We start from the raw sequence: 14,576 nt of genomic DNA, 5'->3' as shown, positions 1-14,576 counted from the left end.
CTTCAAACAGGCAGGAATTCTGACTCTCTCAAGAGACCAGCTCAGGCCCTGGGCTCAACTGCCCCTACAATGTGGAACCCACTCCTCCAGGTCGGGACTGGAGCTTTAAAATAAAATGGATGATTTGACCTTACTTGATCTTCTGGAGTGCCCTGTATGCTTCGAAAAGCTTGATGTCACAGCCAGAGTCCTCCCTTGCCAGCACACTTTCTGCAAACCATGTCTTCAGAAGATTTTCAAGGCCCACAAGGAGCTAAGGTGCCCTGAATGCAGGACCCTGGTGTTTTGCAGCATCGAGGCGCTGCCAGCCAACCTGCTGCTGGTGCGTCTCCTGGAGAGCATGCGCTCTGGACAGAGGTCCTGGAGAGGGGGCTCCTTCCGTAGGCCAGGCATGCTGACCTCGAAGAACAGCAGGAAGAGCAGGACCAGCCCCAGAAGTCTGCAGGCCAACCCTTTCCGGCTGGTGCCCAATATCAGAATCCACATGGATGGGGTAAGAAAGAGCTTACTTGTTAAAATCATGTTCACTTCGTGTGTGTGCACTGGGAGCTAGAGATAATCTCCTTTTAGTTACATTTAGAGAGCCACCAATGATTCCCCAGAGGTAAGTTTCTGGGAGCAATAATCACTCTAGTGAAATTCAGTGGAATCCTGAGCCTATGTAATATGTCTGAGAGTTTTCCTCAAAACTTCTAAAGCTTCTTAGGTTCTCCTTTCTTCTTGTCCAGAAGTGGTAGAACAAAGAAAGACTTTTAGATTAGGATTTTGGTCTTTGACTTGTGCTGCTCTGAAGCCAAACCAGTGTGCCAGAAACGCCTGGGGTATTAGGTAAAGAAAGAAAATAAATTCAACTGCTGGTTGTTTTTCAGATCTCCAAGAAGTTTCCAAATGTCCAGGATTGTTTGAATTCTACTCCACTCTTTTTATCCCTAGTCATAAAGCATTATTATAGCAGTATTCATTCATAATCTGCTCGAAGCTATCAGGATACTCAACTCCCGAGATCCAGTGGGAGGCAAGCGTCTCTGTGGGTGAACTGATTGATAGCAAAGGCCAGTCCATGAAATAGGACACATTCGTATAGGAGCCCTGCACATGCATCTCACTTTACAAGATAAATAAAATGCACATGGGGGCTGCAATTAGAACACAAACAGACCTGGTAAACTTGTACAGGTGATCACTAGTCATGCCTTTTGTGTTTGGGGATTGTGAAACCTCTGTCTGGCCTTGCAAGCACACCCTGGGGACTTGGTCTGAGCTGGTGGTGAAGTGGATGTGGAACGGATCTCAAGGCCCCATCTCAAGGGAAAGATGTGATCCCTGGGGGTCCAGCAGGACTATATGCGCCATCAGCCCAGGAGACTGGGCACCAAAGTAGACACGGAAAGCTACGGCTTGTACTGTTGGGGAACCTAGAAAAATCAAAGCTGCATTCTTTCAAGTCTTGCCTAGACAGAGCTTCCATACTAGCATAAGGGTCCCACAACTCTGCTCCAAAGACGAGCAGTGGGTGGCTTTGCACAAGACGCCTTCCTCAGACAGGAAGATGCTTGTGAGGAACATCCAGCACAAGTTTCTGAACTTTTCCCTCTAAAAGTTCAGCTTTCCTTGGGTTCACTGCACCTTTAAGACACCCACATGGTAGGGATGTGTGTAAACATTTAAAAATGAGAGTGGGAAGAAGTGAGATGTTGTGTGATTTCTTCACTGCAGATTTTTTTTTATTATTGCTGTTGTGCTTGTGTGTGTGAATGCATTCCAGAAAAGGGCTCGAAACTCCATGTTACAACTCTCCATTAGTTCTGTCCTAGCCATCAATCAGAAATCCACAGGCCTGCCCAGGCAGAGTGGGGGTGGGGAGCAAGCTTTTCTCAAACATGCCTTGTTTATGGAGAAAAGGGCTCTGACTCTGGGTCAGTAAATTCCCCTTGAATTCCTAAGACTCAACAACTCCTCCTAGCAAAATCTGACTTGCCTTTCAGGAGAATATCATTAGTCACCAAGCAAATGTTCCCAGACAGAGGGAGGAGGTGAGCCTTTTATCAGCTTTGCATACTTTTCTTGGGTTTTTATCTTTTTTGCTGTGCCTGTTTTATTAAGAAAAGGTAGCAAGTTTTTCAGCCATAGAGGATTTAAAGGCCCCTCCTGGTATAGAGATTGAGATGAGAGTGGCTCATACATAAGAGAAAGCCATTAAAATACTGGGTATCCTTAGACCTCTTCTACAGGGACTTGTAACATCGCACTAAGGTGCCAGTGATACGTCCATTTTCATCCTCCAAACTGTTCTGAACCAAGGCCTGTCATGAGGCTGAAACATGGAACCAGCCTTCTAAGGGACCCTGCTTTCAGGCAGGGCCTGGCTTAGTAAAGACTTCTGCAGAAGAGTGGAGCTGGCTGCCTCGCCCCACCACCCCTAGTTCCTTCATTTCCTGAGCTATCCTTTCTTGAAGGGCTTACCTCTTCCCTTTGCCTCTCTCAATGGGAATATGAACAAATCCATCTTTGGATACAAATATGGCACCATTCTGCACCCTGTTTCTACTGCTAAAAGTGCAACTATCTTTCCTGTAAATGTGAAAACAGCCTCACCTACGAGAACTGAGAATGCTCTGGATACCACACTCTGTTCCAAGAGTCAGAGGAGTGGATTCAGTGAAATCCTCCTGAGTTACTTGCCCTTTCTGCCTCAGTTTATCCAATGTAGCCAATAGCTAGTAATACTTGCCACTCACCTGCCTTCAGGATAGTGTGGATACTATCTTTTTGACATACTGTGTCACCTTAGAAAACATCTGCCAGGTAAATGCAAACCATTGTCATTATCATTAATTTAAAGTTACTGTATGACTTTGGGCAAGCCACTTAAGGTTGCTGGGTCTCAATGTAAAATTCTGTAAGATGGGAAAATGTATTATAAAAACAGAGAGCCATTGTGAGGCTTAACTAATTAATGTTTGCAAAACACTTTGAGAATCTTAGATGAAAGGCATTTGGAAGATCACTATCATAGTAAACATTATTTTGGCTGTTTATTGTGCCCTACATGCATGAGGCATTCTACAAAACACAGAAGGAGTTATAACCCTTGCAAGAGAGTGTGATAGGATTATTATTAAACTTGAGTCTATGATGAGTTCAGACCAGAATAATACTAAGTATAAAGTACTCCCCTAAAAGGGTATAAATAACCTGTTGTTGCAGGGTACCATTTTGTAAAACACCTGTTTCAGAGGACTCACTGATAGCCTGGCACTCTAAAAGAGTTCATTTAACTTCCTGTCCATGAGCTTTTTGAGCCCAAATTCTGCTCTGCTCACCTAGGCTCATATGAAAAACAAGCTCATCAAGATCTTTTTGTTGGCTCAGAGAGGTCTGATGCATCTTGTGCCAGCCAGGATGCTAGGGTGGAACCAATAGTCACACCTCATGGTGCCAGCCCAAGAAAGAGAAAAATTAGCCTATTGTGCCTACATGTCTAAATTCCTCCCAAGCTGATTGTGTAAAAACAAAACTTGAGAAATGGCTGCAGGTTTTCACAGCATGTAATTTAATTATTTCAAACCAACAAGTAAGATCAACAGACTGGAGGTTCTCTCATACTACAAATCCCACTAGTTCTTATTCCTCCCCATAATGCAGTGAAGCCAAAGGAACTTTGCAAGCCTTCCAAAGGATTCTGAGTTCCTAAATAAGCTGATCTCTTTTCCTCTTCATTCTGTTACACTTTAGTAGTATTTCTGAATTAGGCCAGGCAGTAAAGCAGAGAAGCTAAGAATTTATAGGCTTAGGTTTAAGAAATACCAAAATTCAAAACCTGATCCTGCCCCTCAATAGTTGTGTACTTTGGATGAGTCACTTAAATTTCAGGGCATCCAATTCTTCATCTGTAAATTGAAAATAATAGTAGTACCTGCCTCGGAGGGTTGTTGTGAGAAATAAATGAGATGATTCATGTCAATTAGTTCTTGACTGGCTCGTATTAAGCACTCAATAAATGTTAGCTATGATTGTTATTGAAGTGACTCAACACTTTCTAAATTATACGCCCTCTTTCACCTCCTTGTTAATCAAGTGCCACCCTGAGATGATCCTTGATACCCTGGATTCTCGCTTGTTTTGTTTTCCTCCAAATGACCTATCACCATCATTCAGATATGTGATACTGCCCAGGATGTGCTCCTTTGCACCTGATTTATAGGGCCCTTGGGGAACTAGGAGTTGATTCTAGAAGAAAACTTCCTAACTTCACTTCCTCCAAATAGACAGTTCAAAGAAAAATCATACACAAAGTGAGAATCTGGGCCATTTTCCCAGCATCGTTGATTCTTCACTAACTTTTCCATCATTCCTTTTCTCCTGCCTCTCCCTCTGTTCCCCACCACATGTTGCCAATGTGGGTCTTGTGGGGCTGGACTTTCTTCTTACATTGTTAAGCATCATGCCAATCACATACACTCCTGTCTTACCACATATCAGCAAGAACGCACCTGCCTCCACCAGCACACAGACCAGGTGGCTTTGTCCTAGAAACTTTCTCAGCAGGTGTTGCAAGCAACTGAGGAGAGAAAATGAGGTCAGAAAGCATTTTAGGGAATTGAGGCTAAGTAGAAGCCAGCAGGTGGTCTAGCCCCTTCCTGGGCTCGGATGTATTCTGAGACCGAGCTGTGATATAGATGGTGGTTTTTGCTAAATTTTCAGGGGGATTCAAATCATCCTAGGCCCCTGAAAACAGCAGGCAGGTGCCACCTGGGATAGCACAGACCATATGCGACGGGTGGAAGAAGACAGATAGGTAAAGGCTGAAGTTGAGAAGTCAGGAGACCTAGATGATTCTCCAGTGTCACACACATTTGCAAATGTTTTTAAAAACCATATGGTCCTAAATTGGCAGTGCTGCCAACCTCTCTCAATGCACCACCTTTGTAGTTATAATCACCTCCCTTTTGTTGCTAATTGTAAATGTTTAAGGATTTAGAGTTGAATGGGGCTGTATTTGGACTGGGTTTCAGTCATTTGTTATCTGCAAGGGCTTGGGCAAGTCCCTTAACTTCTCTGATCTTCAGTTCCCGTATTTGTAAAATGGAGATAATAATAGTATGATAGTAACAGTACCGTGAGGTTAAATGAGATAATGCATATGAAGAGCTTAGAGCATGCAGTTCCTGGGAAAGACTTTGCCATCACTTAGATAACCAAGGTAATTCCTGCAGGCAGGCTCCTCCCTGTTTTAGTGAGCCAAATATTCTATTAACTTGCTTCAGTTTTTTTATTGGCTAAAGCTCTTTCCCCATGGGATAACCTGAGCTCTGAGACAGATGGGGGGGGGCCCATGATTTTCTTTACTCAACCTTAGTGATCTACCTTATGCACTGGGGGCATGTCACCTAAAGCATTAAGCAGTGCATGTGTTTATGTTGCTTTCCTTTCCCTCATAGGAAAAGTTGTTTGTCCACATGTCCCTTCACACTGTAGAGAGATTCTGCAGAGAGGGAAAATACTTGGTCAGCCTGTGGCTCATGAGGAGCATCTTCAACTGACTCATTCCAGGTTTCTTGCATGGATTTGGGCCTAGCTGAGACCAGCTCAAATAAAACTCTACTCAGTTTCTTCTCCCTTTCTTCCCCATTCTTTTACTCAAGCCTATTGGGCCAGCTTTTCACAAGGCATAGTCTATAATGTTCTACAAAGCTTCGGGGTCAAATAAACCTGATATTAAAATAAAGCTAAAATATTCTCCTAAGAATGTTGAGGGACTTTGGCTGTGGGACTTTTTTGAAACTTTTAGCATGCTAATAAATTGGTAATCTCTAAATAGAAGATTATGATAAGAAAAATGTCCCAAATTTCAGTGACACTGGCACCCTCTCTCCTCTGTTTTGTCAGCACTTTAGAAAGATCAACTGTCCATGGGACAAAAGTTTGGAAATGTTGTCTTAAACTTATGCTCAGTCACATTGCAAAAGATATTTTTAGACAACTCTGAAACTCACTGTCACCATCCTCTGCAGTATTTATTTAGTTCCTACCAATTTCCAGCTCTAGGCACTGCTATGGTAACACACAGGGTGAAGTAAAAACTTCACCTTCCAGATGCTAACTGTCCAACTCAAACTAGTCCATAAGTCAACTATTTAGCACTTATGGATACAAACATACATGTACACAGGTGTATACGTACACACACATTTACATGTCAGAAATAATGATGCTGATTGTAAGATATTATTCATTATAAGATCTAGTGTCTATTTAGTCATGGTTCTTAAGGGAAAAGCCATGTTACATGCTCACTGTAAGACACATCCAATTTTAGAAATGTTGAGATGTGAAAAAAGAAATATCTTACTAAAGAGTACATATTACCTCATTCCATTTATATAAAATTATAAACTATAGTAATTTGGGAAGTAATGGAAATGTTTTATGTGATAGCATGTAGGTTTGTCAAAATTTATCAAAGTGTACAGTGAAAATTAGAATATTTTGTGGATAAAATTATAACTTGATAGGGTTAATTAAAAAAAACAAGGCTTATTCTCAAGAAATCATGGTATATGAGAATGTTAGGTGATGAGATGATTCCCTTGGAAGGGAATGAATCTTGGTCAGTCGATAAAAAGAAGCTTTCTTAAAAATATAGTTGTTTTAAGGGTTATGAAGAATATACTCAAGACATGAGAAGACAGGGTCTGTTTGGGGGATGATGGTGCTAAGAAAGGCAGGACAGGACAGGGATATACTAAATTAGACTAGAAGGTTGAAGGGAGGGAGAAGGAAACAGATGTAGAAGAGACAGTGACTAGATACTTGCCTTCTTATCAGCGTGACTAGGTACTACCAGGAAGATGTATGTCAACTGCTCTCTGTAATAAAGTTTCTCCAATAGCCATCAGGCCAAATTGGTGATATGCTACTATGTGGCCTGTCAGCAGTATCTACAGCTACTTGGTGGATTCCATGCAGCCAAACAAGATATCTGTACTCCAAGGGAGAGGCTGAGCTTACTGGGTAGCTGAAGAGCAATTTCCATGTCACCAGCAGACAAAGCCATTCTTCTCTCATAAAATGGTCAGGTTACCTGACAACTCTAGTGCATGTGAATGCCAGCCAGAGCACCCAAAGCAAATGGTAGGACACAGGTGAGGAAAAACATGGCTTTTGACCATAAACAGCTTCCTACAATTTGATTGTGTGTCAGCCCCCGGTGTCACACTGCTTCAGACCCCCACCTCATAAGCCAGAGCACTCAACAAACCGTTCCAGGTTCCATCTTGAAGTCTCACACTCAGAGAGTAGAGGAGTTCATCTCAGGTCTCTGTCATTTTTCTGATCTTTTTTCCAGGCACCAAGACAATTTTCAACTTGTCTTGTCTTTCTATACTCTTCTCCAAGTACCTAGCCCACAGCCTAACCCATATTAAGAACCCAAACTATTTTTGGAATGGAAGAATAGAAAACAAAGACATTCATGTCTCTGGTAGACTTCATGGATTCATTAAATAATTCTTCATGATGCAGAAATGATCCCTTCATGAATTAAGCTATTAAAAAATGATGTGGGGAATGAGCACCACACTATATTAGGCTTAAAGCATGTAGTGACTGAAATACTCTTGACATGAATCACCTCATTAAGTATCTTTTTGGGTGATAAACACCACTCTGAAAAACACAGTGGACCAGGTTCAAAATTACTGGGCTCATGAATTGCTAATCCAAAGAAGATAGAAAATGCCATTCTGTATATAGCTAACCTCCTGAGTCATACACCACAAATTCTGCATGTGCTCCTTTGATCTTAAGAAAAACTCTTTATCGTGAGTTAATTGACACTTAGTCACAGGGAGACCAGTGACAAAAAGGAAGAAGCTCTAAAGAAATTGCCCCCGAGTTATGAACTGGATTGTCCTGACTTCCACCATGAAAGCAAGCCAGCATTGCAGGCAGGAACAAGGCCCCTTCATCTCATGCTGCCAAGACCCTAACTTTACCATTTTTTGAACAATTACATTTTTGTGGTGAAATATACATAGTATAAAATCTACCATTTTAGCTTTCTCTAAGTGTACAATTCAGTGGCATTACATAATTCATGTTGTTGTACAACCATCACCATTATCCACCTCCAGAACTTTCTCATCTTCTCACATGAAATTCTATACCCATTTAATGATAACTCCCCAGTCTTCCCTTCCTCCAGCACAAGGTGTGTGCATGTGTATGTGTATTTGTGTGTGTATATTTTAATTTTCTAAGAGTGATAGATGTTTGAGTATCATTTTTAAAATATGCATTCCAGTTTTCTAATGCATCTCATTAGATTTCCAGTGATCTAACTGAACATAGTAAACATGGTAATGTGATTCAGAAGACAGTCTCTACATTCACATGTGTTGGCTGTGTGCTTTTGGATAAGTTACTTAGTGACTCTAGTGCCATTGCTACAGACTGGAAATAGTAATACCTCATAGGATTATTGGGAAGATTTAATAAGATTATGTGTAATGTGCTTAACACGGAGCCTGGCACCAGATAAGTTTCTAGTAACACTAACTAGCTACTTGTGCTCATCCAGGTAGGTTTATCTTTTCAAGTGCTACCACACTTACCACAGACTGCTATTTCCCTATGCCGTACACATCAGGAAACCAGCCCCATGAAGCTAACTGCAATTCTTTCTCAGATCTCACGGTAGCCTTCATTCTTCTGGGCAGTCAGGTCAGCCTGAAATTCCCTGTCAGGCTCCAATGCTTCCCTCCAGCTTCCAGAGCACATGTTAGGCTGCACAGCACTGTGTCCTCAATCAAGTCTCTTCCAAGTGGACCATAAGCACCTTGGATAAGGAAATGTCTTGTCCTCCTCTGTACCCAGCACAGTGCCCGAAAGGCAGCCAGCACTTACTACAGATTTAATTCTAGAGTGCATAATGTTTGGCTTATTGCAGGAAACTGCACTCAGAGTCACCAGCTTTAGGAAAGGAGAGGCCCTAATATCTTCCCTCAAGGCTAGAAGAAGAGAAATGTAGCAGCCATTCTTGTCTGTGGGATTCCTACAAGCCCCTGTCTGGTTGACAAGGGAGCTTCTTGACTTAAGGCCAAGTGTGTTAGATATAACATGCAGGTGCTCACAGGAGATTCAGAGGTAATTGGGAGGTTAAAAGTCAAACCAGAATGGAGCTAGATTACAAAGAGAGCAACAATTCAGTGGCATGCTGAAGCCTTCTGAGCAGGTTGCCCCGGTTTTTGCAGAATTAAGAATTGTACTGGTGTACACTTGAAGGTATTTTAACTGGTTGCCAAGGCAATGTGGCAGAGTCACTGGGCACAGAGCAGGAATAGAATTCTGTAAGGCTATGTTCAGGAGGGTGTTTATCTGTAATTTTAATGAGCTGCCTGGATATAAGAAAGGCAAGATGATGATAAATCTTATTTGGGAATTTTGCTTAATAAACAAAAATGGCAGAGAAATGGAGGGGTGTTTCTTGGAAAAGCAAATGAGGTAATCTTTCAGATTCCAAATATCTCCTTGGGATGGCGAATTCCTATGGAGGATGGAAACCCAAGTATTTTGGCTCTATGCTTAAAGAAATGAGCAAACGGGTGAGAAAAGAGTGGATGGAGAAAGCAGTGTTCTCTTCCACTTGAGAGATTAGGTTGCAGAAGGCTACCTTTTAACAGGAAAAAAAAATCCATCTCTTCCTTTGACTTTCCTTTGTATCAGAAAAGAAAAGAGTTTGCAATTAACACTTTTCTTTTTATTACCTTATTTTTGTTTCCTTGAACGACTAGTATTTCTTCACAACCATCAGTCTTTGTAGTTGAGACATATCTTTGGCTTTCCCAGCTTCCTCCATTCCAGTTACTACCCCAAGACCTGGACAATCAGCACATTAGTCAAATGGAGTGCTTCTTCTGCTTCCCTAGGCAAGAAGGGAGAGACCAGAAAAAAAAGAAGCAAGAAAGAAGGCAGATATAGCTGTTAATCATCACCTAAAAATTACTACTAGCATGTAGCACATACCATGTGCTGTGCACTTTACAAAATGAACATGTTTTCCTTTAATCCTTAAAACAATCCTTGGAGTTCTGTGGAATTTTCCTATCTCACAGATAAGAAAACTGCTAGGAAGTGGAAGAGCCAAGACTTCACCCAGGTATGCCTAAATCCAAGGACTGAGCTCGGATCAGAACAGTCAAAGTGACCCAGACAAGCATGGTGTTTTCTTGGAAGCCCATGGAGCCCCACACTATCTGCCTTTGCTGGCCAGTTCCTGTTGGCACCCACATCACCATTTTAATGTTGTTGATAAGCTTCTGGAGCATGACTTAATCCTCACCAAATCTATCTCCATATTAATGATATGCTGTATCTTAACTAGGTACTGCTCGGTAAGAACTTTAAGGATTTAAGTTACAGAAATGAATCTACATGAATAGAGAGGGAGATGAGAAGTGAAGACATCCAGTAAGAAAAGGGTAGAAAAGAATAAAGGTAGAAAGGGTACATGAGATATGACAAAAAACAAACACCAGAAAGGAAGGAGGGTGGGGAGAGAAGCCCATCAGAAACTAAATGTGCAAGGGAGGATATTTGAAGGTGATATATTATCAGGAGCTATGACAAGCTCTGGTCTAGAACTGGTCTGCTTTTCTTGTAATATAAACAGATCAGAACAAAATATTTTTATTCCATTCCCTACAGAAACCTGCCATCTGGATAAGCAAATTGGTCCATGATACATGGGGAAAAAAGAAGCTGAAATTCTGCCTTAACAGAAAACTATGTGACATGAAATGTACCTGAGTACACCTGAGTGCTTAATAAATATTAGCAATTACTGTGACTATGGGGAGAGTCCCAAATTCTCTGCATCTCAAGAGCTCCACATTCCAAATATGATTTCCCCTCTTCATATTTTACAGGGTATGCAGAAGATACATAAATATGTACATTTGTTTTTTTAAAGAAAAAATGTAAATTTAAAAGTTTTCTGAAAAAATTACTATTTTTGAACATTTACAGTGTTCAAGGGCCTGTGCTAAAAACTTTTCCCACAAAAGCTTATGTAATCCACAGAGAACTCCCTTTTACAGATAAGAAAATTGAAGTTCAGGAAAAGTAGGTAGCTTGCCCATAGCTCCCAATACAGACTGACTCCAAGCCCATGTTCTTGACCATCACATTATGTGAATTCATCTTACAGTGCCATAGCTGCGCCTTCTCTAAGCAAAGAATATGCATAGATGATATCTTTTTCACTTAATTTGACATTAGTTTCTCTCAAGTCATGTTGCTAGTCAAAATCTTGGCACTCCAAAACTACATAGTGCCAGGCAAATTCTCCAAGAGAGTTTTAGTATGCTCCAAGCCACCCAACCACCTCTCCCATGACTCAGTCCTCTCTTTAACTTTCCAGAGAGCTCCACATAAAAGCATTCAGATCTCTGGGACCAGGACACACTGTATTTCCTCCACCTCTTGATAGCAATATCAGAAAACTTTTTTGAAATTGAGCCACACAAAACCCATCTGCCCGCTCTTTGAGGGGTCCTACAGCTTTTTGAGGCAACTCAAGATGGTTGCATCTTTGTTCTGGTTTGGAACTAAAATGTCCCGCAAAAGCCTCCTCTTCAGAGGTAGGGTGATTGGATCATGGAAGGCACTGTGCTCATCAGTGGATTAGTCCATCCATGAGTTCAAAGCCGACTATGCTGTTTGGAGGTGGGGCCTGGTCAGAAGAGGCAGCTCACGAGGAGAGTGACCTGGAAGTGTATATTATTGTCCCCAGCTCCTCCCTCCCCACCCCCGCTTCGTGGCTACCATGTGTTGAACAGCTCTCCTCTGCCATGTGATTCTACCACGCCATTTCTGTCTTGAAGCCAGACAACCATGGACTGAATCCACTGAAACCTTAAGCCAATTTAAACCTCTCCTTTAAATTGAGGGTGTAATTATTTTGTCTCAGTGATGAAAAAGTGACTAATACAGTCTTATTTTAATATCTTATTTTCTCCAGGCTGAGCACTTCACTTATTTCAGCTAATGAGCTGGTTTTAAGAATTCTTAACCCAGGGGGCAAAATAGAAGGATAGTTAAGAGCAAAGGCTCTAAAGTCATAATAGCCAGTTTCAAATCTACTATTTCTTATCATCCATATGCCTTTTTGGTAAGTCAGTTAACCACCCTGAGCCTCAGTCTTCTCATTAAGTAACATTAACCTACCCTGGACTCTGGTTCTGAGGATTAATTGACCACTCAAGAATTTTCCCATAAATGTACTTAACACATGTTAGTGGTTTTGTTATTATTTACATTATTATTGCCACTTTCTCTGTACAAGTGTCTTAGTCACTTCCTCTTCTCTGGGAAAAATACCCACCACCCACCACTTAAAGGAGGAGAGGTTCATTGTGGCTCATGCTTTCAGTCCATGGTCAGCAGACTGAAAGGCAGAAACCTTTTGGTGGAAGCGCCTGGGCAGAGGACTGCTGCTCATCCTATGGTAGCCAGGAAGCAGAAAGGGGAGGTGGGAGGCAGTGGGGAAGATATACATTTCAGGTCACACCCCTAGTGACCTGTCTCTTCCAGCCCCTACCTAAAAGCATAGTCAGTTCTGAACTCTTTAGTCGATTACTCCACTGATGAGTATGGTGCCCCCATGATCCAATCAACTTCTAAAAGCCCCACCTCGGAACTCATGAGCCTTTTGGAGGCCATTCTAGATCTAAAGCATGAGAACAAGTATCTATCATATTCCACTGAGGGCACCTGGTCCAAGGTCCAGGCACTTTCTGTTTGAATCACCACAAGTAAGCATGATGGGGTTTTGTCCCATAAAATGTCTCTGAAGTATCTCCATGCTGGGCTTCAGGTCTCTCCAGGGAGAATCACCACATTCTTAAGTGCATTCTCCTGAAATCTTTTTTCTGTAAAAAGCCCATAGCCATATCAAACCTTGCTAAAATAACAGCTTAAGGGAAAAAATTTGAGGGGGGGGTGCTTTACACTTTCGACAGAACATTTCACATTAGGTGTGTGTGTGTAGGCTATTGGTATAAACTAAACTCTGTGAAAGAAAGAAAATCTACATTTAAACAATAGTAACCACTGGCATTCATTCATTGTACTAATTTTGTGCCTGGTGCTCAGTAGGCACTGAACAGTAAACTAGACACGAGGGTACAACCACCACAAGCACAAGCAAGACAGACATATAGCATCACTCTGCTGGGATAAAAATAGTTTAAGAATTTTATTTCTCATGTGGCATTCCTGCTCCTACTTTAAATCTTATGAAACATTCTAGATATCCTTTACTTAATTTTATCATTTATACTGCCTATTTTGTATCATTTCAATTCAATAATTGGTATTTTAAAAAAAAAAAAAAAGAACAAAGTAATCCATAGTCATATTTGGTTCTCCTCAGAGGCTATCCTTAAGAAGAGGGTTCAGTGTTCCAAAATTATTTGGAATGTGTAAGGACATTATCAGGGTAGTGGGGGTGGCAGATAGGGAAGAAAGAGTGCCCAACAGAGATGTATTATGAAGCCAGTTACCACAGCAGGCATCAGAGCTTAATCCTTTGGGGAAAACTCTGGGAAATTGTAAAATTCAGGTCCCAGAATTATTCTAACCAAGAGATGAGAGAGTTGGTTATCTGTACCCCCATACCTGTCAGTCAATGGCTAAAAACTACCCTCAATGGCAAAGTAGATTCTAGAGAAAGAAGACTTCCAGTAAAATTGCAGATGCTGGCTATTGGAAATAAACTAAATTCCCCAGAAATGGTAAAGGACTCTGATGATAGAAGAACATCAAAGCATCACACATACACACACACACACACACACACAAATTACAAATTTTGCTAAGTATCTGCTGAATAAACTAACTATAAACAAGAGTGTGAAATGGAGAGTAAAAGGAAAGATCTTTGATCCAGTTGTTCAAAAAAAATCTCTCTAAACCTCTTTATGCTGATACCTGAAGAATGAAAGCAAGGCAGCCCTGTAAAGAACAGAGAATTGACTTCCAGCTTGAAGAGAACACCTTGAGCCTGATTTTCAGTTCAATATATCACTTTCACTCCTGTGTAGAAAATGAATTTTGGGGGGACAAGAACAGAAGTAAAAGATGGCCAATTCTGGTCTTCTGGATAGGTGACCTAGACTAAGAAGGTAGCAGTGATGGAGAGAAATTGATGGATTTAAGAGTAAATTGGGAATTAGAAACAGTAGGATTTACTATGAATTGGATTCTTTACATATCAGTACTCTTATTGAAAACTTAATATGTTAAGCAATTCTTTTCAAACCTTGCAACCTATGTGGCAAGTACTATTATCTTTATTCCTCACCTTATAGGTAAGCAGATAGAGGCTCAAAAAGATCAGCTTGCCGAAGGTCACACAGAGAATGGAAAAGACAAAGCTAGGCTTGGCCAAAGCTGGTACTCTGAAGATGCTATATTATTGCACTAAAACTGAGAGACAGCCAGGTGTGGTGGCACACACTCCTAGCTACTGTACTCCTAGCTACTAGGGAGGCTGAGGCAGAAGGATCACAAGT

General features: G+C 41.3%; 1 protein-coding gene across 10 annotated transcripts in view; it reads left to right on the top strand.

Annotated features, from left to right (window-relative positions):
* Positions 1–14,576, top strand: part of Sh3rf2 (SH3 domain containing ring finger 2) — a 220,453-nt gene that overhangs the window by 103,343 nt on the left and 102,534 nt on the right. For 9 of the 10 annotated variants that reach the window (XM_087180439.1, XM_021266102.2, XM_021266111.2 and 6 more), the window contains one exon: positions 11–493. In XM_087180439.1, coding sequence (XP_087036565.1) covers positions 116–493 — 378 coding nt within the window. In that variant the 5' untranslated portion in view covers positions 11–115. 10 annotated transcript variants of the gene reach the window in all.

The sequence above is a fragment of the Heterocephalus glaber genome, unplaced genomic scaffold, assembly GCF_053883595.1.
Source record: "Heterocephalus glaber isolate CG9 unplaced genomic scaffold, H.glaber_assembly_v1.0 deba00001463, whole genome shotgun sequence".
Classification (NCBI taxonomy): domain Eukaryota; kingdom Metazoa; phylum Chordata; class Mammalia; order Rodentia; family Bathyergidae; genus Heterocephalus; species Heterocephalus glaber.
The sequence above is the reverse complement of the archived record's forward strand: the minus strand, read 5'-3'. Positions and strand labels throughout refer to the sequence as shown.